At 39.5% G+C, this 27022-nt stretch overlaps 1 protein-coding gene and 1 pseudogene across 3 annotated transcripts in view; one reads left to right on the top strand and one right to left on the bottom strand.

Annotated features, from left to right (window-relative positions):
• DENND6A (DENN domain containing 6A) overlaps nucleotides 1-27022 on the top strand; it is a 49054-nt gene that overhangs the window by 8310 nt on the left and 13722 nt on the right. For all 3 annotated transcript variants that reach the window (XM_054977836.1, XM_054977834.1, XM_054977835.1), the window contains exons 4-12: nucleotides 653-765; nucleotides 2642-2722; nucleotides 4113-4218; nucleotides 4821-4900; nucleotides 7505-7567; nucleotides 9751-9806; nucleotides 12346-12468; nucleotides 13253-13348; nucleotides 24706-24800. In XM_054977836.1, the coding sequence (XP_054833811.1) occupies nucleotides 4883-4900; nucleotides 7505-7567; nucleotides 9751-9806; nucleotides 12346-12468; nucleotides 13253-13348; nucleotides 24706-24800 (451 nt within the window). In that variant the 5' untranslated portion in view covers nucleotides 653-765; nucleotides 2642-2722; nucleotides 4113-4218; nucleotides 4821-4882. The remainder of the gene's footprint in view (nucleotides 1-652; nucleotides 766-2641; nucleotides 2723-4112; nucleotides 4219-4820; nucleotides 4901-7504; nucleotides 7568-9750; nucleotides 9807-12345; nucleotides 12469-13252; nucleotides 13349-24705; nucleotides 24801-27022) is intronic.
• LOC129329452 (U2 spliceosomal RNA) lies at nucleotides 24488-24642 on the bottom strand (annotated as a pseudogene).

Genomic DNA, 27022 nt, shown 5'->3' with positions numbered 1-27022 from the left:
ACTTGTGTGAAAGCTTTTGTTATACAGAATGCAATTGAAATTTAGCAGATGATAGTAATCATGGTAGCTCTTATGGATCCTTCTCTGAAGACAGAAGGGAGATGGGAGAGTCAGCTACACTGAATTGGTACTGATCCATGGAAGCAGGGTAAAAGGAAGGCAGCCACTCTAATGGTTCTCTTTTAAGCCATGATTAGCAGCTCTCTTCCTCCTGCCATTCCCAGATACCAGCTGCTTGTTTCCATTTTGCTTTAACTTTTAAAGCAGAGGACACAGAAGGAGCTGGAATAGACTGAACCTCTTCTCCCGCCTCCCTTGTGTTCACTGACATTCTGTCTCTGCCACAAGAGAAAAGGGTTGCATTTGAAGAAGCCATAGTGTGTCCCCATCTTCATCTGGCAGGAAAACAAAGTGTCATGCTAGGGCTGCCCCAGCATGGCTGCTCTGTTTTTTATCTTCTGGCAGAAAACAGAGCACAGATTCAGCAGCCATAGCAGACATGTCTTTCCCTGGATGGAGCACACAAACGCTGAGTTTGGTCTTCTAAAGGCATTTTTTGCAGACAACTGCTCGCTTACAAGAGGTTACAGAATTTCATGAGACATATTTCAGAGTCAGTTGTAACTATTTTGTTCTTTTCCTTTTGGCTTAGGTTGCCTTGGAGACACGCAATTTTGTTTTCGATTCCGGCAGTCTTCTAGCAGAAAGCTTTCGTGGCATTGTCTGCTGGACCAGTTTGACAGAGACCTTCCCATTTATTTAAAGGTTGGTGAAGAGGCGTGTCTTTTCTTGGTCAAATATATGACAAAATTTTTCTCTTTCCAGTATGCTTATGTTTCCTTTAAGCAAATGTTTATTATTATGCTGATGTCTTAATAATTGAAATAAAAGGTTCTTTTAAAAACCTGTTCTTTGAAAGGTGCTGCTTACTAAATTGTTGTATTATAACCCACGATGCAACTAACAAAATTGAAAAATGTTCAAATTATCAAACTATTAATTAAATGTGCATATGAGAAATGTTGTTCCTTGGGAACTTAGTTTAAATGTTTTTCTCCAGGGAACCCTTTTTTGTTTGTGCTACAGACTGCTCCATTTCAGAGGGTTCTGGGAAGCATTTCGGGTGTTTGGTGGTTGCCATGTCACTCCACATTAATGAAGAGGGTACCCTAAAGCACACCCAGTGCTCTACTGCAGTTGTCCAGTGTAGTGGTTTCCCAGATTAAACTACTCCTTTGTACTACTGATTACTTACTTACCTGTAAGGATGTCCCAGAGTTGAACCGATGCATGTAATTATCTGAAAGCTTCTTTGATCTTAGATGAGGTAAGCACTAGATGAAATACAGCACTAGGAAGTCCTTCAGGTACCCCAATCCCATCAAGTTTTAACTGGAAGCAGCTCAATCGTTGATATAAATCCTTTTGTAAAAGGATTTATACTTACATGTATTTTTTATTCATTTATGTTATTTATAGTCCCCCTTTCTCACTGAAACTCAAAGTGGATTACACAGTGTAAGTCAATATGATCAACAGTTGGAACATTCAGTAAACAGTGCAATTAGGTATGCAAATATAAAATTTGTAGAGATTTGAAAATAAGCAGAAATCCAATATAGAGCTGAGACAGTGCTGAAACAAAACAAATGATTAAACATGGCATATTAAACAACAAAGAAATGGTCCAATACATACTGTAACAGACAGTAACACAGCAGTATAGCCTACAGTCTCTATTTCTTTACTGATGCGTCTCTTTGAACCATTTTCTTACAGTACAGTCCTCCTACCCATGTAAAAAGCCCTCCGTCCTCAGTAATTCAGTGTTTGCACAGTTTGCATAATTCCAGAAGAGTGGGAGCCTTCCTAACCCCATCAGGCAGACTATTCCATAAGGGGGGGGGGGTGCACAACAGAGAATGGGCGTGTATAGGAAGTTGTTAATTTTGCCCATTTTACAAGGTGCCACCTGCAAAGGCCCTTATACTATATACTTATACTAGATTTATACTAGACAGTAATCTTCTTGTTGAGTTTTGAGCTTCCTAGCTTTCTTTAAAAGTAGCCCTGCGTAAAGTGTGTTCCAGTGGTCTAGCTTAGATGTGATTAAATCAAGAATAGCTGCGGCCAGTCTCAAGAAAGGGCTGCGGTTGATGATGCTTGCCAAATATCCAACATGCCACAGAGAGGTCTAGCTTTAAATAGGGATCTGATAGCGCCCCCAAAGCTGCAAACTTGGTTTTTTAAGCACAGAAAAGAATATGCATGTTTACTCAGAAGTAAGCCTTACATGTATAGGCAGTTGTTAATTTACTCTAAGTCTACATACAAATGCAGCCTTGGAAACCTTTGCGTCTTCAGGCAGAACAATGTTTTTAAAACTTTATTATATACTTTCTTATCAAAGGTTTAGGTATCTTGAGCAGAAGAGCTATTTAATTTGCGGTGACATAGTGCTATTAGCAACTAATTGCTCTGAACTAATAATTTTGTGAAAAGTGCAAAGCTTGAATTTTATATAATCGTATCATCCCAAGGATGAAGCAAGAATTTTTTAAGCTTTCTACCCTTTATCTAACATTTGAAGTGTTGTGGAGTTTTGCTGTTAAAAATTGTGAAGTTTTTGTTTTCTTCACAGAAAGATCCAGCATATTATTATGGCTATGTATATTTCAGACAAGTCCAAGACAAAACTTTAAAAAGAGGCTACTTCCAGAAGGTAATTCATTTTGGAAAGTCAAATGCAAAATATACTTCCTTAGTATGCAAAGTGCAGTATGCAAAGTACACTTACTTAATCTTGCTTCATATGTTACAACAAACCATTGTCTGTCCATGTGGGAACCATCATGGGAAATCATCAAGTTCCAAGAATGAGCTTGGGGGGATGCTTAGGCTTGGCTTGAGCATTCCCTTTGCCTTCATTCTCCCCTTGTGCATCGCTACGAAATGAAAATCTTCTGCAACAGTCCATAGCTTGTTGTTTCAAGACCATGGTTTGTTCTCTACTATCCAAACCATCAATTATTCCTGATTTTGAGGGACAAGAATAAAGAATAGTTTGCATTTCAGGTGAAAAAACAAACCATGGCTTGTCATGATACGAAAACAGATGCACCTAAGTGTATGAGGGGAGAAGGAAAAGTAAATATATGAACTTGATGATTTCCCATGCTTGCTCCCATGATGATCAACCATAGTTAGTTATTTTAGGAAATCTATATGCAGCCTCTCCTGGGGTAGCATACAACACACACAAAACCATAAATAAAATATTGTCAATTTTTTTAAAAAATGGCACCATGTAAAACACAGTACAATTAAATTGGTGCCCAAAAAATTCGAATCTTATATAGCTGAAGAAATCTAGCCATAGAAATATATTCCATTTAAATCAATGGGACACAGTTCATTTCATGCTTAGGACTGAAGTGTGAATGCTCTTTCACAAATGTATTAAGATGATTCATAAACTACAGTAATACTGATAATGCACACTGTCAGAAATTGAAGATGTAAGCAGAGAAAAGAGATTGTAATTGTGGCCTAAGGTACTTATTTTGTCCCAAAAGCAGCTTCTGGAGGCTACAGCTTGAGAAGCAGCAGTGTAAGTTTGTATATATGTACACTGAACATGCTCACATGGTGCTTAGGCACACTTGTTTTACCACACCAAATGTCCTCTCAGATAGTTTCAGGTGAATGTTAGAACAAAGATGCATCTGCAACCCTTCAAGGAGAAAAGCAGTTGGGGATGAGTGATTTGAAATGGGGGAAAGGTGAACAGGAAAAAGATTAGGCCACTATCTCAGCTTTGCAGCTTCTCTACTCAAGATCCCAGTCTCCCCAAACTACTTTTTAAAATGCTGTTGGGCATTGGTCATGGCCATTTGCATATATGCAGCTTTCCCCTTAATCCCATGTGATGTGGTAGCTGCATTGGTCAGGAATATCTCTCTTATAACCATAAAAATGTCTAACCGTTGACATTATAAACCTTGTTTTCATATATATGATGAAGAACTAATGCCTTACTTACAACTTTTACTCTACATACCTGTGATGGCTTTGTGAAAGACTAATAATGAATTATGTTACTTCTTCACAAGTCCCTGGTTCTGGTCAGCAAGCTGCCTTATATCCACTTTTTCCACATTGTGCTTGGACACATTGCACCTGAATATTTTGAGAAGAATGAACCTTTCTTGGAAGCAGGTTGGTAATATTAGTCTGAAAACTGAATAGCTTCAGCAAAGATAAAATGAAGTGCGTTAATTGCACTTTTGTACCTCTCTAGTAAAATGCAGGTGTTTTGTGAGTATATTAAAGAAGATTGTAAACATTAATGTGTTTGTGGTGGGATGCTAGCATGTGATCATAGGTGAATTCATCTAATTGTTTCTCTAAGTCCTTAAAAAAAATTTCTTTTGCACCCTTAGGTTCATAGATCCCGATCATCAATATTTTCTTAGAATTCCAAATAATTTCCACTGCTAAATATCTGGCTTCTGCATCTTTTAAAACTAGTCTGGGCTGCAATTCTTCTTTTATGTACAATACAACTCCCCTCTTTTTCTTTTTAAAGGCGGCAACAAATTCTTTTCCCAATTTAACAAATTTCAAATATTTTTCGTCCTGCTTTCTAATATGTGTCTCTTGCAGACAAACTATATTGCATTTTTGTTTTGCTAGCCAGTGGAAAGTAGCTTTGCATTTACAATTTTGTTGGTGGGCCTCCTTAATCACAAATTTCAGGAAGTATTATAATTGAATTGGCTGTATTTATGTACAAAATACATAGTTTTGCTTTTTTTCAGCTTGTAGTGATATTGATCGGTGGCCTTCACCAGTCCCAGGGAAAACTCTACATTTGCCTATTATGGGCATTGTAATAAAGGTAATTTAAAGCATCTTCTTTTCTTGTGTGCTGTGTGAATTAAGCCAGCTGTTAATGTTTGAATCTGTTAAAAATGGAAGATAAACTGCCAGTCCTTAGCCACAGTGTGACAATGTATATTAAACTAACAGTTGAAAATGAATGTGTTAGCAAATGAAGTCAACTTGGGTTACCCTGATATATATACTGAGTAAAATTTAGAATTATGCATATAAAGCATGTCAGTCTTTCAATAATTCTGTCTATGGAATTGTAAACTAGAGGAATTGAATTCATACTGCAGTTAAAAATAATTCTTAAGACATTCTAAAAATAATTACTTTTGGAATCTTTTCAAAGCCAAAGCTCCTCTATGTTTGTATGGATTTCATTTTTGTATGAGCACAAAGGTAAAGAGAATTAGCATGAACATACAAAAAGAAAGCAACACAGCTATTGCTAGTGTATGAAAGCAAAATTGTACAGAACTAATTGAGGTGTCGACAAAAGTTGCACGAGAACAGGTCTTTGTCCGGTATCTGAATACTGCCAGTGACAATACCAAGTTGGCTTCTTGAAGTAATGGAGTTCCAGAGGCATAGTCCCCCGACAGAGAAAGTTCTTTGTCTAGTTACTCACTACTTGCCACGATGCCCCCAAAAGATTCAGTTTTCCTGCTTTGGGTTTACCGAAGTGGGGAAAAGATTCGGGTATTTAAGTTGCTTCAGAAAGCTTTGGGAGCAGCAGCAGCAGCACTTTTCTTGCTGTTTGCAAACAGCAAGAAAAGTGCTGCTGTCAAGCTTCCTGCCTTTTTTAACCTGATGGGGAGGAGGGAGTTGTAGTGACTCACTCACTAAACCCCCCTCCTCTCCCCTCCCATTAGGTAAAAAAAGCTTGAAAGCAGCACTTTTCTTGCTGTTTGCAAACAGCAAGAAAAGTGCTACAGCTGCTGCACTCTACCTGAAGTTTTCTTTTTTTTTCTTTGTAAATTTTTTTTTATTGGGTGAGTCAACATACGAATTAGTTATTATACATTCTATTGCCCCACCTATTCCTGTTTCCCCCACTCTACCTGAAGTTTTCTGAAGCGTTTAAAGTGCTTTGGAAAGCTTTGCTTTGGTATTTCTGAATCAGCTCAGCAATACTGGGGCTGATTCAGAAATACAGGATCATTCCAAATCGGAAACCCGAAGTGCACACCTCTTTGCCACCTCTCTGAAGTAGGAACAACCTAGAAAAGAGTTGCTGCTGAATCTGAATACATCTTCATATTTGTTGCTGCTTAGGTCTTCATAGATTTAAACTGGCACTTTTAATTGCACTGAGAAATAAAAAGGGAGCCACAGATAGGCATAATATGTCCATTGAACATGTTTCAACTGACAATCTTGCTGAAGTTTTTTGAACCAGCTGTAGTTTCTGAGTGGTTTTTTAGAGTCAGCCCCAATGTACAGTATAATACAGAAATCTGACTCTAACACAATCAATCTGTGGATAACTATAGCACAGTTTTTCTTTTCAAGAAAAGACATGGAAGGCCCAGTAATCAAAGTGGTTTAAAGGTACATTGATTCACAAGTCCCACTTGGATGTCCAAAGGTACGCCTGACTCTAAAAGCACCTGTAAACTGCAGTGCTGATCCTTCAGGTTTTTCCAGACCAGGCCCTCCCCTTGGCCAAATACATTCTCCACCAGTAGCAATGGCCTTGTTTCAAGTTTCAAACTATCCACCTCCATTAGCTCCTTTATTCAGCTGGTGAATTTACATTTATACTTCAGCTGAAAGTATCATTAGTTTGGATGTGTATAAGTTAACTTTGTTTCTTTCTTAGAGAGAAACCATTTTACATTTCATTAAGTACAATGAAAGTGGTAATACTGTAAAGCAGGGGTCCCCATCCTTTGTGACCTTGTGGGCACATATGGAATTCTGACACAGTGTAGTGGACGTAACAACAAAATTGTGCCACAAAATGACTGCTGCAGGAGACGGAGCCAGCCACAAAAAGGCTGCTACAGTGTACATTCAGTGAAGATTCTTGTGCTGTGGAAGCAGCCCTGCTGGGCAAAAGCCCCACCCATTTTCTAAAAACTCTTGGGGAGCACGAGGAAAAGTGTTGGTAGGCACAATGGTGCCCATTGGCACCACGTTGGGAACCCCTGCTGAAAAGTTGAGTCAACTGGTGTTGAGTCATGCCCATGGTTTCTGTAGTTACAAAAGCACATTGTCTAGCAGTTACACTGTCTGATAATGGTATTAGTACTTTATTTACTCAAATTATGCATGAGGTTTTTATTTGTTTTTGTACTTGGATAATTAGAGCTTTTTCAGTATGTCTTCCTGACCATTTTATCTCTGTTGGCTTCTGCGTTGAATTTTTTTTCAGAGAACTCTTAGACTTATTGATGTAAGCAATGACAAAGATTTTTTTTTAGAACTTATTCCACCAGTGTTTACTTTTTCATGTTTTTGAAAAGAACCATTTTAGCTCAGTACATTGTCACACATGTACTAGTATTTTCACAGCTTTCAAGAAGAGATTAATGCTACTAATTTATTTATTTTTGGTTTCATTATTCTGGGAAAAAGTAATCTGAATAATACATTCCATCTCTTTCTTAAGGTACGGATTCCTACCTGTCATGACAAGCCCGGAACAACTGAAGTATTACAGACTGCGCATCAGGTACTGAATAACTCACCAGCGATTTAAATAGTACTTCAGGTACTAGGTATATATAGGGTAGTCTGTGTTTTGTAAAGAAAGGAATAACAAAGGAGATGCAAGTATAAAAGTATGAGAATTAGAAGTGGAAGCTGATGCAAACATTTTATGCTTAAGTAAATCATAGTATCATAATATTAAAAAAACAGCTTTTTAGATTTATTCAGTAACTTAACTTTAATCCATAGAACATTTTCCTGAGAGTAAGCCCACGATAAAATGAGGCATATTTCTGAGTAGACATGCCTAGGATTGCTCCGTAAGAGATTTGTGGGTAGCAGCAGCAAATAGAATGAATAATTCCCCTATCCCACCTCAGCCAGAGTGATGTAGTGGTTAGAGTATTAGACTAGGATCTGGGAGGCCCAGGTTTGAATCTCCATTCTGCTGTGGAAGCTTGCTGGGTGACCTTGAACCAATCGTACCTTCTGAGCCTAACCTACCTCACAGGGTTGTTGGAGGAGAGGAGAATGATGTAAGCCACTTTAGGTCTCTGTTGGCGCAATAAATAAATAAATTAGGAACAACACAACACTGCGAGAAAGTCAACAAATTCCAGAGATGTCCTTTAAATTCTATGAGACTTAAGATCCAATCAAGTGCCTGTGAATAACAAAATTTCCCTCTAAATCCAGTGTTCAGTTAAAACCTTAAGGTTTCAAGATATTTTGAAGCCTCTCACATTAATGTATGAAACTCCTCCAGCATAAGCAATCCAGGATAATACCTCACACCCCTCAAAATGGGAAAGGAGTACCTCATATGCTCCAAACACATAGCTGCCCACTATTTGTGTCCCTTTATTCTCTTATCTTTGCCGGTCTTACAGGGTTTTTACTTTCTGTCTTGTCAGGTCTGAAATAATCTCTTCCACACTTTCTCTTTAGCACTCTTTTACCATAAAATCTTCTATTTACATTCCTTTCTCTCTCTTGGCAACTGACTATGCCTTTAGTTTGTTTTTTCACCACCGTAGGCAGTTTTCTAACAGTTGAAGCCCATATTAGTTTGTCCATCTGTGTTTGAGTTGATCAGGGTTTGACTGCTGGAAAGGGGAATGTGGGCAAGAAGAAGCAAGCTTCAGCTCTGATAGGTACAACACCAAATGAGCTATTATGAGTGTTATGACCTTTACTTTCCTTGGGGTAGATGTTTCTTTTAATCTTTCCCTTAACACCCTCTGGGTAGTTTGCTGCCACCAGGAATATATTATTCCAAGATATTTTATTTAAATTTTCCCTTTTGGTAACGTTCCTAAGCGTCAGGCTCCTTCGTGGTTCTATGTGGCCCTGAGGATAGGAATGGGATATAGCAATGACAGCTACACTGGGATATAACAAAACAAAAATAAACTTTTATTTAGTCAAGAAAGTATCGGTTTCATAAACGTAGTTCTCGGTTCTTAAAGTTACTTCATTTACTCTCATTCACACAGATCTCTTCTAAGGCTTCACACACAGCCTCTTTCTCTAACTCAATATTTGTCTCACAGAAATGCTTAAATCTCCTCAGGCAGCACGCAGCTAGCCTCTCTGACTCTAATTCACAGAAATATTAAACCTGCTCAGGCAGCACACAGCTGGCCTCTCTTTCCCTAACTGAGTGTCCTTTCACAAACATGCTCAGTTCAGGTTCCACACAGGTTATATTTCTCTCATAAATCCTTCCACATGCTCAGGCAGCACACAGCTAGCCTGCTTTCTTCTGACTAAAAATTTTCTCTTTGCCCTGTCAGTCTCAAACTGCATTCACTCCGCCCACACTCTCAGTCATCAACCAATCACATCACTCACTCTTCCCTCTCTCTCACCCCCACTCTTCACCTAGCTCAAACCAAGCATTTAAAGACACATGCACACATTTACTTGAAATCATTACAATGAGTATCACATTCAGTGTAGAATCTCAAGCATTTAATGAGGAAATGAATGAAATTAGAAATCCCTGACTTGTCTAGAAGCAAAAGTTGTCAGCTGCAGGCAGCCAGTTAAGTAATTTGTCTGGATGTCTGTGATAAGTTTAGTATGTTTGGTTATCATTTATTAGAAAGGTAGCATAGTATGCTCTCAATTCCTACTCTGTTGTATGATGTTATTCTGACTGGAAGCTTTTAAGGTTTTTTTTTTTTAAATTACGCTTTTCAGCCAGCCACACAGATCTCCATTACTTTGCCTACTGTCCATGAAGTGGATCTTTTTAGGTAAGAACTTTTAAAACAATATCAAACCAAGATTTCTGAAGTCCTGAAATTGATGTATCCTGGCAGGGAGACTTTGATGATGATGATGATGATGATGATGATGATGATAACAACAACAACATTCGACTTATATACCGCCCTTCAGGGCAACTTAATGCCCACTTAATGGCTCTCATAAATGAAGGGGTTTTCTTTAATCATCTAACTGTACAAAATTGGTATTGAACAGGGGTCCTCAACATGGTGCCCATAGGCACCATTGCTCCCACTGACACCTTTCCTGGTGCCTACCAAGTGTTTTTAGAAAGTGGGTGGGGGGCAGGTGGGACTTTTGCCAAGCATGGGTTGTGATTGGATGTTGGAGATTTGATTTGATGTTGGAGATTTTTAAACATTACTTTGGCAGAAGCTACTTCCACAGCACAATCTTAACTGTGTGACTGAAGGTACACTGTGGCAGCCATTTTGTAGCTGTGCCCACCACACTGTCAGAATTTCAAATGTGCCAACAGGCTCAAAAAGGTTGGGGACCCTAGTGTTAAGCATAAGGCAGACTCAAGGAGACACATTTGTTAATAATAATAATAAATAATAATTATGCTGTCAGGCTGTGGCACGCCCCCTGGCGGCGGGTCGGGGTGGGGCGGTCCCGGTGGGTCCGTGCTGGTAGCCTGGAGCGGCTGGGCGGGTCCCCAAGGAAGCGTGGAGGCTCTTTCACGGGCGGCCTCAGACTAGGGCGGCCCTTGTCTGACCGGCGGGCCGGTCAGCACGTGGCTCCACCCGGCCGGCTGCACCTTAACCTTCAGGGCAGCCAGCTGACAAATGGCAGGGTGCTCGCCTTAGGATGCCGGGCTCCTGCTATGTCTCTTCCAGTACCTTCCTCCTCGGCCTGCCTCCAGAGCCTCCTTAAATACTTTCCCCTCTCCAGCTCCACCCTCACCCCCGAGTGCTTCCGCCCACCATCAATCCCAACACCTGTGCCACCTGCATCCCAGCCCATTGTGCCCACCTCCCTCTGCCCCGTTGGTGGGCTGCTAGCCGGGCTGCCTCGCTCTCCCCCAATGCCTCTTGCCCTCCTCCCTCCTGCCCTGTGATGGACGGCGGGCTAGGCCCCTGACGGGGCGATCTGGCCCTTCCCCGGGCCGCCCTCCAATCACAGGCTGGCTTGCTCCTCCCTCCCCCCTGCTGGCCCCGGCCGCCATCCCGCTCGGCCGAGGGCGCCTGCGCCGGCGTTTGGCCGCCCGGCGCGGCCTCGCCCCGCTCGCTGCGGCCTTCCCCGCGGCCCGGAGGGGGCCGTCGCCGCCAGAGCGCTGACCGCGCCGGCCGCCGCTTCCGAGTGCGCCCGCTGTCGTGGCCGCTCGGGCTCCTCTCCTCCGGTGCGGTGGCGGGCGGCGGCGCAGCGGCGGCGCAGCCGCTGGGGCCTTCTTCCACCGGTGGGGCCTCGTCCTTGGCCTCTCCCGCCCGGTAGGTGGGTTCTGCGTCGTCGGGGGGGGTGGGGGTGGGGGGAGTCCGAGGCCGGTGTGTCGGGCCTCGGACATATGCTTATATACTGCTCTTCTAGACAGATTAGTGTCTCACCCAGAACGGTGAACAAGTTAGTGTTATTATTACCCCACAATACAGCTGGGGAGCTGGGACTGAGAGAAGTGGCTTACTGAAGGCCACCTACTGAGCTCAAGGCAGTAGTGGCATTTGAACCCCAAGGGTGCTGATTCATAGCCGAACCACTTAACCACTGTGCTACAGGAGCATAGAGTTAACTCCGGTGGGATTTTTGTTTATGGCAACTACTTAATAATCAACTTAAAGTATTATTTTAAGGTATAACATACTAGCCTGCTCGTTCCCCCTCTGAGAGGCAGATTTCCCCTCCAAAACTGGCATGGTTGTTTGCTGAGGATGAGAAGCCTCTGATAGCATGTATCTGAGTGTAACTTAGAATTTCTTTTGTCCCACTCTTAAATACATATATTTATTTGGCTTCTATCCCAGCCCAAATTAAGTAGGGAAAAGCAGAAGAAGAGTAGCAGGACTCTAATCTGGAGAGCCAGTTTTGATTCCCCACTCCTCCGCTGGAAGCCAGCTGGCTGACCTCTTTCAGAGCTCTCACAGTCCCACCTACCTCACAGGTTGATTGTCATGAGGATAATAATAACACACTTTGTAAAACGTTTTGAGTGTGGCATTAAATTGTCCTGAAGGGCAGTATATAAATTGATGATGGTGATTATGATGAATCATAGTGCCAATGCTCACGGCTCTGAACAAGCTGATAATGATGTGGTACTTTGCCTCTGGCTGCAGCCCTCTACACATTTTATCTCCACCACCTTAATGTTACTGCCATTTCACTCTTTAAGAAGACCCATTAGTCATGAAAATTAACTCTCTTAAGATCTCATGATGGTAAGGTTATGTTTTTAGTTGTGCATGAGTTTCTCCTCCTTATGCTGTGCTCTCCTTTTCTTTGCTCCTGCTTTCTCTGGTACATGAACAAAAAGGAAAATTTTAAAAGACCATTCTTGTAAATCTGTTTCAGATGTTTCTCGCCAGTGTTCTTTCATATCCAGATGCTATGGGAGCTAGTGTTGTTAGGGGAACCGCTTGTTGTCATGGCACCCTCTCCATCTGAGTCTTCAGAAACTGTATTGGCACTTGTAAGGTAAACATAGAGGAATCTAAAAATTGACATGGTTGTGATCTCACTGCGAGTCACAGAATGTGAAGGCTGGTGTAGAATCCTCAGAATATCAGATATGTACACACTTCTTCACATGCAGAAAAGCTTAAACATTCAGTGCCCATATGGTGAGTGATTAGTGTCAGGCTAGGATATGGGAGACCCAGGTTTGCTCTCAGCTTCACAGAGCTGTTGCTAAGATAAAATGCATGAAGAGAACGTGTTTGTTCTTTCTCTCCCCCCCCCCCCCCGCCATCTCAGGCATCACAAGAAAAATCAGAATTTGTGCAAAACAAAAATACTGAATTATCCTACTGTGTTTACACAGATGTGTAGTCTTTATTTTTAACCCATCTTGGATCACTTGTGGAATCAGGTGTGATAAAAATTTTAAATATGTATATTAATCACAGAATTGGGAAATTTTTGCATGTATTAGGTTCCCATGTAGGTACTTCATATGATCACACTGTATATGTCATTCTAAGGAGAAAAGGCTGCCTTAATATGTCCTAGATGCAGAGGAGTTAGCCGTGTTAGTCTGTAGTAGCAAAATCAAAAAGAGTCCAGTAGCACCTTTAAGACTTAAGTTGGTTAGTCTTAAAGGTGCTACTGGACTCTTTTTGATTTTGAGATGTCCTGTTAACTTTAATGAATCAGAACCAAAATATCTTTAAAAAGACACAATTTTATGTTTAGATTTCAATCCCAGTTCAGTTTTAACAACAAAATACTGTTATTTAACTTTTATATGTTTGTTTCACAGCTGTATCTCACCTTTGAAGTACTACAGTGATTTTAGGCCTTACTTTACAATACATGACAGTGAATTCAAAGAATACACCACCCGTACTCAGGCCCCGTAAGTAACATGAACTGCACAATTTTGATATTTTAGAGTAATCTTCACCTGCAATTTTGATTTTAAAAGGTTGTCTGTAGTCTTGAGACCTTAGATAGGAAGCCTTAGCTTCCTGTGCAGGCCGTAATTAACTGCTGTAACTAAATTTAATATTCAGAGATAGAAAACAGTGATAGTTTGTCTTGCTATAATAATATGTATGTATAGGTATTCAATTTTTAAAATTCCAGTACTAACTTATTATATACCAGCCTCATAATGTGGGTCAAGCCAAACTGTCAAATCTACAACAATTAAAATAAATATATATTGGCTTAGTAATGCACAGGTGCACTTAGGCATTTCTCAGTTGTCTTTGAAGCCAAATGGTGATTTTGTTTTCAGTACATCATAAACCGTAGAAACAAAACATTTTCTTGCCTGATGATGACCCATTTACCTCAAGTCACCCCGAAAGACTTTATGGTGTATGTGTCAGGAGAAGATCCACAAATTTTCCTGTCCATTTTTGAGAGATCTGCTCAGAATTGGGAAATACCTGAGACACAATATATGAAGTATTTACCCAGCTTAATTAGAGGGGAATTGGCTGAGATCTACAACACATTTCCCTCAGATAAACCTGTTGTTTATGCTGAATACAAAGAGGCAGTATATGACAGATTTAGGCTAGGTGCTGCTTACTTCAGAAAGAAGTTTAGAAGCCTAGTGCCTCAGAAAGAGAAGTCATTTAAGTCTTTTAGTGCCAAACTGACAGACTATTTTGATAAGTGGATTTCATCTGCCAAAGCTAACTCTAAAGAGGGAATAAGGGATCTCATGATTTTGGATCAGTTTTTATTTCAACTTCCTTCAGAGATCAGACTTCTGGTTAAAGATAATCTTCCACAGAATGTCAACCAAGCATCAGAGTGGGCAGATAGATTAACACTTAATAGAGGAAGTTGGGATTGCCGTGAAAAGAAAGACTATTAACTATTAAAAGAAAGACTTATAAACCAGAGTTTAAATCAAGTAAAGGACAAGAGGGAGAAAGGAAAGGAACATATGAAAAAGCTGAGATTATAAAAAGTCAGGATAAAAATATAGAAAGAAACCAAGATGGATACCGGAATGATAAAAGATGTTTTGTATGTGGTCTGAAAGGACATTTAGCTTACAAATGTCTAAAGAACCAACCCAAGCAAACAATGCTTGAGCATGTAAGGAGGGTCACTAGAACTGACTTAGATGATCAGAGTGATGAAGATGATAGAAACTCCAAAAGCTCAACAAACACAAATGAAACACCCAGTAAGAACACTGCCTTACCCATAAACACTGAAGAAACAGTCTACTTGTGTGGGGTAAAGACAGATAAGGTTGCTCAGGGTACTGAACTGAGAGAGGTGGTACAAATAAATGGGAGAGATACTTTAGCCATTCTAGACACAGGAGCCTCAGTAACACTGGTCAGGGAGGATTTTGTTGATAAGAAAAACCTGATTCCAGATAAGCAAATATGCTTGCAAGGTGTGTGGGGAAATTCTAAAAGAGTGCCACTAGCACAGCGAAAAATTAAATGGAGAGGAAAAGAAGAAGATTTTCCTGTAGCATTTATTAAAGAACAGAAAATACCAGTAGTATTGGGAAGAGATGTAATGGGAGCAAAGGCAAGAATTCAAATATGCACTGACTCCAATGATTTGCTACAAGCTGAAGCTAGGGGAGCAGAAGACAAGCCCCTAGGTATCTTAGCAACAGACACAATTGATACATTGCAGGAGGGAAAGAGAGAGAGACAAGCTCCTGTTAGTAATACTGCTGAAATGTCCCAAGGAAAAGCAGGAGACATAAATAAAAACTCTGAGGAGTTTAAAAAGAAAATCATGAAGGATCCTGAGTTAAAGGACATAAGAGAGGAGGCCAGGCAGAATGAGATGAATGCAGAAACAGACATTTTTGCATGGGAAAATGAGTTGTTACAGAAAAGGGTTACTAACCTAAAGCTAATTTGTGAAAAAATAGATACGTCAGAGCAAGAAAACTCTTATCTGGATATAGAAAATAGAATGCTGAAAAAGACTCTAACTAGACAGAGAAACCTCAGATTTCAACTAGAGTCCTTAGAGAAACAGAATACACAAATTGATGAAGAGAATTTAGAATTCAGAACTGTTGAATCTTTGAAGAGTATAAACATCAAGATGGCTCAGTTACAGTTAGAAAGCAAGGAACTGGAAAGTGAGAACCTACAGCTTCAGAAAAGTCTAAAGTTTATAAAAACATCTTTTAAGAAGGCTGAACGTTTAGAAGTCAGTTACCAAGGTGTGGATATAGAAAACCAAAGGCTGCAGAAAGCCCTAGAAAACAGCAACAAAAAGATTCAGCATTTAGAAATGGTGATTTATTTTGCCGTTGTTACCCTTTTAATTGTCTTTCTACTAATATACAGGAGCTATCAGTCAGTTAGAAATAGACTTTATGTAGGAAGAGAGAAACAACTTGATAGTAAAGTTGCTGAACTGGTTGAAGACAAATGTAAAGTCCTAGAAAAGTTCAGCATGTGCAAAAAACAATATAAAGAGTTAGGAAACTCCTTGAAGGATGCTAGCCTTCTAAATGAGTCACCCAGTGCGTCAAACATGAAGAGAGCATGTAACGAACTGAGCAGCTCAAACTCTGTTCGCAAGAAAGAAATAGACTGTTTAGAAAAGAACAGAATATTGATAGAGAAACAACCAGAAGAAGCAAACAACGACCCAGTAGAGAAGGCCAAAGCCAAGATGACCTCAGCCCAGCAGTGGGACATCCCAGAGAGGAAGATGATACCCCAGCAGAAGAGGAATGCAAGATAAAGAAACCCAAGACTTTAAAACAAAAACCACAGAAGAGTGAGAAATGGACTTAACTGGAACTGCAGAAACAATGAAACATTCCCTAAGCCAGAGGAAGCTGCACACAACTCTTCTGGAAAAGAGATGTGTTCTGCTTAAGGAGAAGGGGGGGATTTGTAATGATTTCAAGTAAATGTGTGCATGTGTCTTTAAATGCTTGGTTTGAGCTAGGTGAAGAGTGGGGGTGAGAGAGAGGGAAGAGTGAGTGATGTGATTGGTTGATGACTGAGAGTGTGGGCAGAGTGAATGCAGTTTGAGACTGACAGGGCAGAGAAAAAGGTTTCAGTCAGAAGAAAGCAGGCTAGCTGTGTGCTGCCTGAGCATGTGGAAGGATTTATGACAGAAATATAACCTGTGTGGAACCTGAACTGAGCATGTTTGTGAAAGGACACTCAGTCAGGGAAAGAGAGGCCATCTGTGTGCAGCCTGAGCAGGTTTAATGTTTCTGTGAATGAGAGTCAGAAGAAAGCAGGCTAGCTGTGTGCTGCCTGAGTATATTTGAAGTATTTGTGAGAGAACTATTGAGTCTAGTGAAAGAGGCTAACTGTGTGTGAAGCCTTAGAAGAGATCGGTGTGAATGAGTTTATAGGAAGTAACTTTAAGAACTAAGAACTACTTTTATGAAACCAATACGCTTCTTGAAAAATAAACATTTATTTTGTTTTGTTATATCCCAGTGTAGCTGTCATTGCTATATCCCATTCCTATCCTCGGGGCCACATAGAACCATGAAGGAGCCTGACGCTTAAACACGTTACCAAAGGGGAAATTTGAATAAAATATTTTGGAATAATATATTCCTGGTGGCAGCAAACTACCCAGAGGGTGTAAGGGGAAGATTAAAAGAAAAATCTACCCCAAAGAAAGTACAGGTCATAACACCCTGCTATATGACTTCCATAGACAGTATACTTTAATTTTATGTTTGAGCCTATTCTTGGGTACTTAGTTTCCCAGTGCATTCTGTATGCCATAGTTTATTATCTATGGATTAAGAGAATTTTTCAGGTCACAGTCGATTTAACTTTCTGGGTTATTGGTTTGAAAACTATAAAATAATGGAATGCTTGTTTGATGGAGGTGTCAAATCTTACATTTATAGGGCTTTAAAATTTAAAACTTACTAGATCTCAAAAGATAAGAGACACACATATTTCACATTTTTAGGAGTCATACTCTGTAAAGAGCGGTAAAAAGATGCCTATTCCTAGGTGACAGTATCAGACCTTTCAAGTTTGATCAGCCAAAGGCGCATAGGGGTTTTTTGTAGCCCTGGTTATTAGCAGTGCAGACATCTTTGCTTCATTTGGTCTGGGAATGAAGAAAGTATTTTTACTGGTTTTTGAAGAGCAGTTCAGCTTTTGGCACAAATGTAGTTCAGTGGCATGTGTGCATTTACTGTATTTCAGAATTAAAAGCAATCAAATCCTAACCATCAATGGCCAAACAAGTATTTTAATCAAAGTTAGTGCTCAATCACAATAAGCATAGTCTCTCATCCTCCTCGTAAGACAGATTTTGATAACATATACTTATTGAAGAAGAAGATTATGGGGGGCGTGGCGTCGCGGCGGAGAGGAATGGACGCATGTTAGGAGCGCTCCGACCCTCCCGACTCTAAAACCTCACTAAATAACACTACGAGGGGAAATAAATCAAGAAAAATAATGCTCACAAACTCTAACAAGAAAAAGAAGAACAATCCGACGGCGGTGAAAAACCTACAAACTTTCTTTGCGGCCTCAGGAGAAACGACGGGGAAGGAACGCGGCAGAACGGAGGAAAAAAAATGGCGGAACTCATCGCAAAAGAAGGCGCTATTGAGGTAATCCACCCAGAAAACTATTTGGATCCCCAACTAGCGCAATTAAAACATGATATTATAGACCAAATGGCCAAACTTATTAGCCCGATCACAGCTCAACTTACAGAGATAAAACGAGATTTACAATCAGTTAATTGTACAGCTGAAAAAGCTATGGAAGTGAGTGTGCAGGCTCAACAGGACGTCACCGACATGCAGAAAGTAATTACAGAACAACAGGACAGACTAATGAAACTTGAACTTAATGCCAGACAAAATCAGATTAAGATACGGGGGATGGAAGAAATGCATACGTATAACACAGATCTCACGAGCTTCATTGCCAACTGGATAGCTAAACAACTACAGCTTGAGGAAGGAGTCTACCCCTACATCACAAAAGCCTACCGAGTGGGACCCTATCACCAAAGTAAAAATAAAGATCGTCCGAGAGATATAATCATCGAAATACCAGATCAAAGGACAAGAAGGAAGATAATGGAAGAAGCCAGAGTAAGGGGATCATTCAAATATGAAAGCAAAAAGATATATATTTTCACTGATCTGCCAAAGGAAGTGCTTGCCAAAAGAAGAGAACTCAAACCAATTTCTGAGACTCTGCAAAGAGCGAACAGAAGATATAAATGGCTGGATCAATGCAAACTTATGGTCTTGCACCAAGGCAAAAGGTATATAGCAACGAATATTGACACGGGACTAGATCTACTGAATGCAGTTGGACTGGAAACCCCAATGGAGACGACCAAGCAAAACCAGAAGAGAAAATCCTCTGATCTACTATCTCCTCAGAAAGGGAGCAAGATCCCAATCAGAGACGCTTAAGGTTTTTTTTTTTTATTTCTATCGCTGTCTCACAACGTGCTGGTAATTGATCGTTAGTATAACAGCCTGATTGAAGGAAAAGTAGTGTATTTGTAAATAGAGGTAGAAATTTAGAGGTTTGTGGGGGAGGGAGGGGGGCTCTTAACTTAGCTCACATAACTTTACTTAGCTCTCATAAGTGGACAAGGAGGGAGGTTGACTTCCACAACTGGTGAGTGTAGCTAACTCACCAGTTTGAGAGAGTTAAAATTGAATAAATCTTAAGGGGAAAACAAAATAGAATATTGACCTTATAATCCACTGAGTGGTATTACTCAATTCATTATAGTACAAGTGGTCTTAGGAAGGGTGGGAGGGAGGAAAAGGGGAAGGGGGAGGATTTGGGGAAAGTTAATTAACGGCATATAGTAGCCAATAGATTTACATAGTTAGTAATTTCAACAATAAAAATAAGAAATAATAATAATAATAATAAAAAACATAAAAAACAAAAAAAATAATAAAAGGAAAAGAATAAAGAAAAATCATATAAGCATATAGATACATACATCTATACAAAAAAAAGTCTTTAAAGTTTACATTTTATAGGTTGTTGTTAAAACTCACTATCATAAAAGGGGAGGGAGGAGAGTAAAATAAAAAGGGGGGAAGGGGGGTTAGGGTGGCTGTAGGGAGGGGGAGGGGAAAAGGTTAAACTCAAAGCAGATTGTAGATAGCAACAAAGAAAGAAAGTCAAAAGAAGGAGGGAAGGAAAAAAGAAAAAAAGAGATAATAATAGGAAAGACCATAAAGGGGGAAAGAATAATTGCTCAAGGTGTATATACAGCAAGGAACCGAATCGGGATTAGGAGTGGGAGGGGTATAATTGGTGCAACTGGACTAGACTCTAAAGATCAGAATGGTTCATAGTACAAGAAGAAAGGAAAGTTTGTAATGTATAATGGCTATAAATTAATTTGAAGTGGGTGGTTTAGACAATATTTTTGAAATAGCATATTAGGGAAAACATTGTGACATCAGTAACACCTTGTTAATAACTATAATACAACGATTTATTAAGAAACTATAAGTTGTGATACAACTTTAAACTATTGATTGTTCCTTTAAGGTCATTATTGTTAGTCTTTATACTGCTTAAAAAAAAACAGTACAAAAGACCTAGATATTGCATCTATTATTGAAGAAGGATTGTTCAAAAAAACCGGTATTATAAAGAACAACTGCATATAATTGGGAAAACTCAAATTACAATAGGGATTATAAAATTAAAAAGCCAAGTCGAAACCTTTAGAGTGATACATCAATACTAGTAAAAAAGTAATAATAAAATAACGATAACGACAACAACAACAACAACAACAACAACAATAATAATAATAAACAACAAAGAATAAGACACAAGTATTTTTTTTCACCCCAATTCAAAAATGTGTTCTAAAATCAAGGCTTTAACTTTTAATGTTAGAGGTTTGGGGAACCCAATAAAAAGAAGGAGAGTAATCTCGAATTTAGCCCATACTAAGGCACAAATTATTTTTTTACAGGAGACCCATTTGCGGCACAACAATATCGACTCATTAAAAGCTAGATGGATACAAACACAATATCACGCGACTGGCAACTCCAAATCAAGGGGTGTAGCCATTCTAATTACAAAGCATATACAATTTCATCATACTAAAACTCTTAAAGACAAAAAAGGCAGATACATCTTTGTTAAAGGGACAATAGGGGAACATAAAATCACGCTAGCCTCGTTGTACGCTCCAAACATAAATCAATTAGACTTTATAGAGGAAACATTACAAAAACTAACTACATTCCAGGAAGGAGACTTGATAATAGGAGGTGACTTGAACTACATAATAAAACACCACCTAGACAAGTCGAACTTCAACAAACCACACACAAAACACATTCATAAAACAACAAAACTAGCAGCTATTCTACAGAAACATCACCTAATAGACACATGGAGGCATTACCATGAAGGAGAAAAAGATTTCACATATTTTTCACAAAGACACAACACATATACAAGAATCGACTACATACTGAGCTCCAATACCATGATAGATAAAGTAGAGGAAATTGAAATAGGAAGCAATACGATCTCAGACCACGCATGGGTAACAATGATAATTAACCTAGATGACAATTCTCAGTACAATAAACAATGGTGCCTACCAAAACACTTATTATTCAACCAATACGCAACCAAAGAAGTTGGGAAAATAATAGAAACAGCTATCACAGAAAACTTATCTGAAGAAATTGGAACACACATACTTTGGGACACAATTAAAACAGTAGCTAGAGGTCACATAATAGCCCTTACAGCTAAAATAAATAGAGAAAAACTGAAACAAAAGCAAGAGTTAATAAGCAAGATTAAGACTTTAGAAATCAAACATAAACTAACAGGTAGCAAAAAAACATATAAAGAACTTTTAACACAAAGGAAAATCTTAGAAACCTTGGAAAGTCACGCGATATATAAACAGTTGCTAGCGGTTAAGCAGACACACTGGTCCAATTCACCAAAAACTCTTCGCTTATTAGCATACAAAGTAAAACAAAGAAGATCACAAAACCATATCAACAGAATCTATAACAGTAAAAATGTACTACAGAATAAATCAGAATCAATTCTTAAGGTCTTCAAAGACTACTACACGCAATTATACTCTTCAAAAAACCCTGATCAAACTAAAATAACTCACTTTCTAAATTCCCTAAAAAGTCTAAAGAAATTAGAGGACATACACCGAAATCTTCTAGACAAACCTATTACCGTTCAGGAAACAACAAATGCAATAAAAAATGCTAAAAATAACAAAGCTACAGGACCGGATGGCTATCCAGCAGAATTTTATAAAAAATACACAAATTTATTGGCAACGCACCTAACTAATTTAGCCAACTCAATTCTAGACAAGGGCAAAATGCCACCTACTTGGGAAAGAGCTGACATCATTGTTATACATAAGCAAGGGAAGGACCCTCTGAAAGCTGCATCCTATCGACCCATATCATTGCTCAACCACGATTATAAAATCTTCACCTCCATCATAGTGAATCGTTTAAATACATTTATATCCAACTACATACACACAGACCAATCTGGATTTATACCCAAAAGAGACATTACAGATAATATTTATAAATCATTAAACCTTATAGATCACTGTAATCATAATAACAGGGAAGCTATTTTGCTATCACTAGACGTCGAAAAAGCTTTCGACTCGGTAGAACTACCATTTCTCTTACAAACACTGTCACACATGGAATTTGGAGAAAAATTTCTAAATATAATTAATGCGATTTATCATCAACCAATAGCAAACATCAAGATGAACGCTAGGTACTCAGAAAACATATACATTAAAAGAGGCACAAGACAAGGTTGCCCCTTATCACCCTTATTATTTGCGCTTGCCCTAGAACCCTTCGCAGCTGCTTTGAGAGAAAATAATCATATAAGGGGAATAAAGGTTGGCCCCACAGAATACAAAATCAGTTTGTTTGCGGATGACATGTTGCTCTACTTGACTGAACCATTAATCTCGTTGTCCCACCTCTCATCTCTACTTGTAAATTTTGGAGCAATATCAGGATTAATAATCAATCAAACAAAATCCTACTATCTCACTATTAACATCCACAACAAAATGACCCAACAAATAAATAAATTGTATAGTTTCCAGTGGTCCCCGTCACACCTAACCTATTTGGGTGTTAATATCTCTCCGAATTTGAATGAATTGGTAAAATTAAATCACCTCAAATTAACGAACCAAATTAAATCAGACATTACAAATTGGAATAAATTAAAAATCACGTGGTACGAAAGATTTCATTTAATAAAGGCTTTTATTTTACCAAAATTTCTCTATATGTTCAGAGCGATTCCTCTCACTATAAACAGATCATTAATAGCACAATGGCAAATAGTCCTTAATAAATTCTTATGGCAAAACAAGCACCCGAGAATTGCCTTTAAAACCATGAGAAGGAAAGCAACAAATGGAGGTTTCAATTACCCGGATTTATTTTTATATCAATCAGCAGCAAGACTGGTCAATCTCCTACAAATAACATCCAACTCCGTTTTGCCGGATTGGATTAAGATATCACAATCCCATCTACAACACTGGGACCTCACAGACATAATTTGGAATAAAACAAATAATAGACCACAAGGTACCAAAAATAGTTTTATGATATCGTCTATATTGAAGACGTGGGACCAATTTAAAATCAAAATTATTCCAAAACTGTCTAGATTTTCGACATTTATAAATCAAGAATGGTTCTCGCCGGGGTGGAATCAGTCACTCATCCTAAGTCTGCGACAAGCAAAAGTTACTAGGCTAATTGATATCGCCACACAGTCAGGGCTAATAGAGAAGATAGAAATAGAGAAAAAACTAGGACAGAAATTACAATGGTTTAGTTACCTACAACTTTCACACATGACAGAGATAATAAAACTAAGAAACATCATGAAAGAACCTCTGACAGACTTTGAACATATACTAAACTCACCTACATATCAAAAAAAAGGGATGATAGCTAAATTGTACAAAATATTGTTAAACACAGTGGAGAATAAACATCTTAGCTGCCAAAACAGCTGGAGCAAGGACTGTTCCATTGAAAAGTCCGCAGAGGTTTGGAAGGACATATGGTCATCCGGCATATTTAATTCAAAAGTCATTGTAACTAAACTCCAAACATTTAAAGTGATACATAGATGGTACCTAACCCCCAAAAAGTTAGCACTGATATCAACTAGATAGTCCCCTAAATGTTGGAAAAACTGCGGCGAGGAGGGAACATTTGCTCACTGCTGGTGGGAATGTAAAATAGTAAGGCAATTTTGGGAGGAGGTGTTAATGAAAATTAAAGATATCACTACTTATGAAATTCCTTTTGATCCGAAACTGATTTTTTTAGACCTATGGGGAAATCTGTACATTCCCAAGATTAGAAAGGAACTCGCTGCTTCACTCTTTATTGCTGCCAAAAGCGCTATCGCGACAGTTTGGAAATCAAAGAGACCACCAACAATTGAGACTTGGTTTTCCAAAATTTGGAACCATTTTATTTTAGAAAAAATAAGTAACGATATACAAAATGCAGAACAATTTACAGAAAATACCGGTTTTATTGACAAATGGCTTCCTTTTTTGGAATATATAGAAAAACACGATTTACAACCCAACTCAAAAATATTACAAGTTGTGACAAATAATGGTTACCTTTCGTTCTATTAACCTGTCTGCATAACTGAGTTGTCATAAGGATGCATCAATGATATTCTTTAAAAAAAATAAGGTTTATAATGTATTGTATACTGGATTTTTGACTTGACTTGAAAGATGTTTTTGATTGTAAATGATATGTTGCAACAAATGTTCAATAAAAACTTTATTAAAAAAAAAGAAGAAGAAGATTATAACATGTTTTCTTTGCACTTGTTCTAGCTTGTATATTTTTTCTTGAATCTGAATTCCAAGTGAGATATGGACAGTAATTAAGTTTATAACATTTTTTTATTCATGTTGTAAACCAATATGTCATCTTCTCTGTTGCTTTATTTGTTTCTCGTATTCATACCATTATCCTTTGATACTGATATACAGGAAGTCAGTATGTTTTAGTTCAGAAGCTGGAAGAGAAACTTTCGTTGTTGTATGAAATATATTTATAATTCCATGAGTAATATACTACACTTGATCTTAGCCAAAAGGCCAAGAAGCAATTCATGAGTAATATAAAATTTGGCTCCATGCAATGATCTCATTTAAATATCTTCTGCTTTTTAGGCCTTCTGTCATATTAGGAGTAACAAATCCATTTTTTGCTAAGACACTGCAGCATTGGCCACACATCATCCGAATAGGGGACATTAAATTGTCAGGTAAATTATTGTTGGCTGTAGTTTTGTTCTGAGTTGTACCTTCTTTAGTTAAATGTCAACCATTTAGGAACCAATAGGAAAATATTATTAAAATAAACCAGAGGCTGTGTTTTAATAGAGCAACACAAAGAACTGGCCTTACATCTGCAATTTAATTGAATTACTTGAATTACTTTATAGACTTACAGTGCAGTCCTATACAGAGTTACTTGGTGAAGTCCATTTTAAACCATTTCAGTGTGTTGTATATGCCTGCATACCATGCAATGTGTTTTGCATTTTGTGCTGATCATAACTGTTCGCTAAGGTTGTATACTGTATAAATCATCTGTGTTAACTGCTAACATGTAATGTACTGAGCCAGTGGGGGTTGACTGTTATCTCACAAAAGTATTTACTTTCACTTCTACGGTAAGTGTCCTTGGATGAAAGCAGTGGGCAGTGAGCGATGTATCTTTTCTCAGTCTGGGGTGATTTCATTCTGTACTATGTCTAGCATAAACTAATCAGTTCCCATGTAACTCTTTGGGGGTTTCGCACCAGAATGTCAACGGACCCAAAGGGTGGGAAGTTTCCCTATTATTAGTAGTGCCCTTTTTTGAATAGTCACTTCTGCCAATTGCTACCTTTGTGTGAACACCTTGAACTCTATGGGTCTCTAATAAAGTTGCTTCAACTGGAACACGTGTGTGTTAACTGTGGAGAACTTGAGGGACCTGCCAGGGACTGACACAGTGGTCTTAAACTGGCAAAATTCTGCATAGGACTGCCCTGAAAATGCATAGTCAGAAAAACTGAACCAGGATTGAAACTGAAGTAATGGATTGAACTAGTGAGGTCACTTGGTTGTTGTTTGTTATGGGCTCAGTAGGAACTCTAAAGGTAATTTAACATGAATTATTAGATAAAATAGTGTAAGATAACTGGGGACCTCCAAGACTTGCAGTGGTGGTGGGGGTCCCTGAACTGCAGCAGAGCAACTTGTGTCCATTCCACTTTAGCAAGAGGCTTTCACAAGAGATCTTCCCAGTACATAGAGCCCTGGGTGTGGGTTGCCAATGGATGACTAACACATACCCCTCCTCCCTGCCACCTCATTTTCCTCTCCAACTTATTCCTAACTGTGTGGGTGTGAAAGGGGGCTTCTGCTTGAACTGCTGCCCACAGCCAGAGCCCTTCCCTTGACCCTGCTCAGTCCCAGCAGGAAATGGCCTGGTGGTTTGGACTGGCAGCAGCCACCATCAATTGTGTGGGGCAGGCCAGGCAGGCAGCCTCCACTGGACCAGGTGAGCAGCTGCTGCCATGTGCCACCAGCCAAAGAGAGAGGAGCCAGCCGGTGGGACTGGACAGAGGAGGCCAGCCATTACCACCACTATGCAAATGTAGCAGACTCAAACCAAAGGTAAGAGGAGGGTGGTGTGGCCAGGGGCATAGAGGAGTGCACAGCCTTCTAGTGGGGCTGCTGCATCTTGCTTGAGCTTTCCACCCACCCTGAACTTTGTGCCCAGAAGCAGTCCATCCCTGCCACCCTGAATTTCTGAGCAGTCCTTGGCTGAACCTCCCTCCTCCTGCCAAGTGGACCCACCACCCAAAGTTTCTTCTGAGCACTGATTTTCCCAACCCCACCCCCATTCTGGCACTGCAGGACCTTAAGGGACAGGACCCCTGATGGAATTCAGACCTGCCCACCTAGCCATGGCCACCCAGCTGAATCTGTCCTGCTCACGCAGCTCTCAAGGAAGGAAATGGCTCCTGCCAATGTGGCCAAAGAACGTTCCTTCCTTTCCTTGGAGCTCTCCACCACCAGTATCCTGTAGCAGCCTTGGTGATGCCCCATCTCCATCCCATCAGTTGTTTTTATGGGCAAAGCAGTGACTCCGGCTCCTGCTCAGCCACCTTCAGTGCTGCTGCCTCCTTGCTGCTATACCTACCACTTCCCCCAGTGCTTTTTGTGCTCTCCCCATATATCTGTCCTTCACACACCAGACCCCCTCCCCACCACTCAGCCTTCTTTCCTTTCTCACTGCTGACACTGTTCTGCCTCCTGGGCCACTTACCTCATTCCCCTTCAGTGTTCTACCCACCTATCTCCAAGTCTCCGCTGTCCTCCACAATTCTCCCTACTCACCAGAAGCTTGATTCTCCAAAGCCTATACCCTGTAAATCTTGTTGATCTTTAAGGTGCTAATAGACTCGAATCTTGTTTTGCTGCTGCAGACCAA

This window comes from Eublepharis macularius, chromosome 4 (genome assembly GCF_028583425.1).
Source record: "Eublepharis macularius isolate TG4126 chromosome 4, MPM_Emac_v1.0, whole genome shotgun sequence".
NCBI classification, from domain to species: domain Eukaryota; kingdom Metazoa; phylum Chordata; class Lepidosauria; order Squamata; family Eublepharidae; genus Eublepharis; species Eublepharis macularius.
Note: the sequence above shows the minus strand (reverse complement) of the source record. Positions and strands in the feature narration are given on the sequence as shown.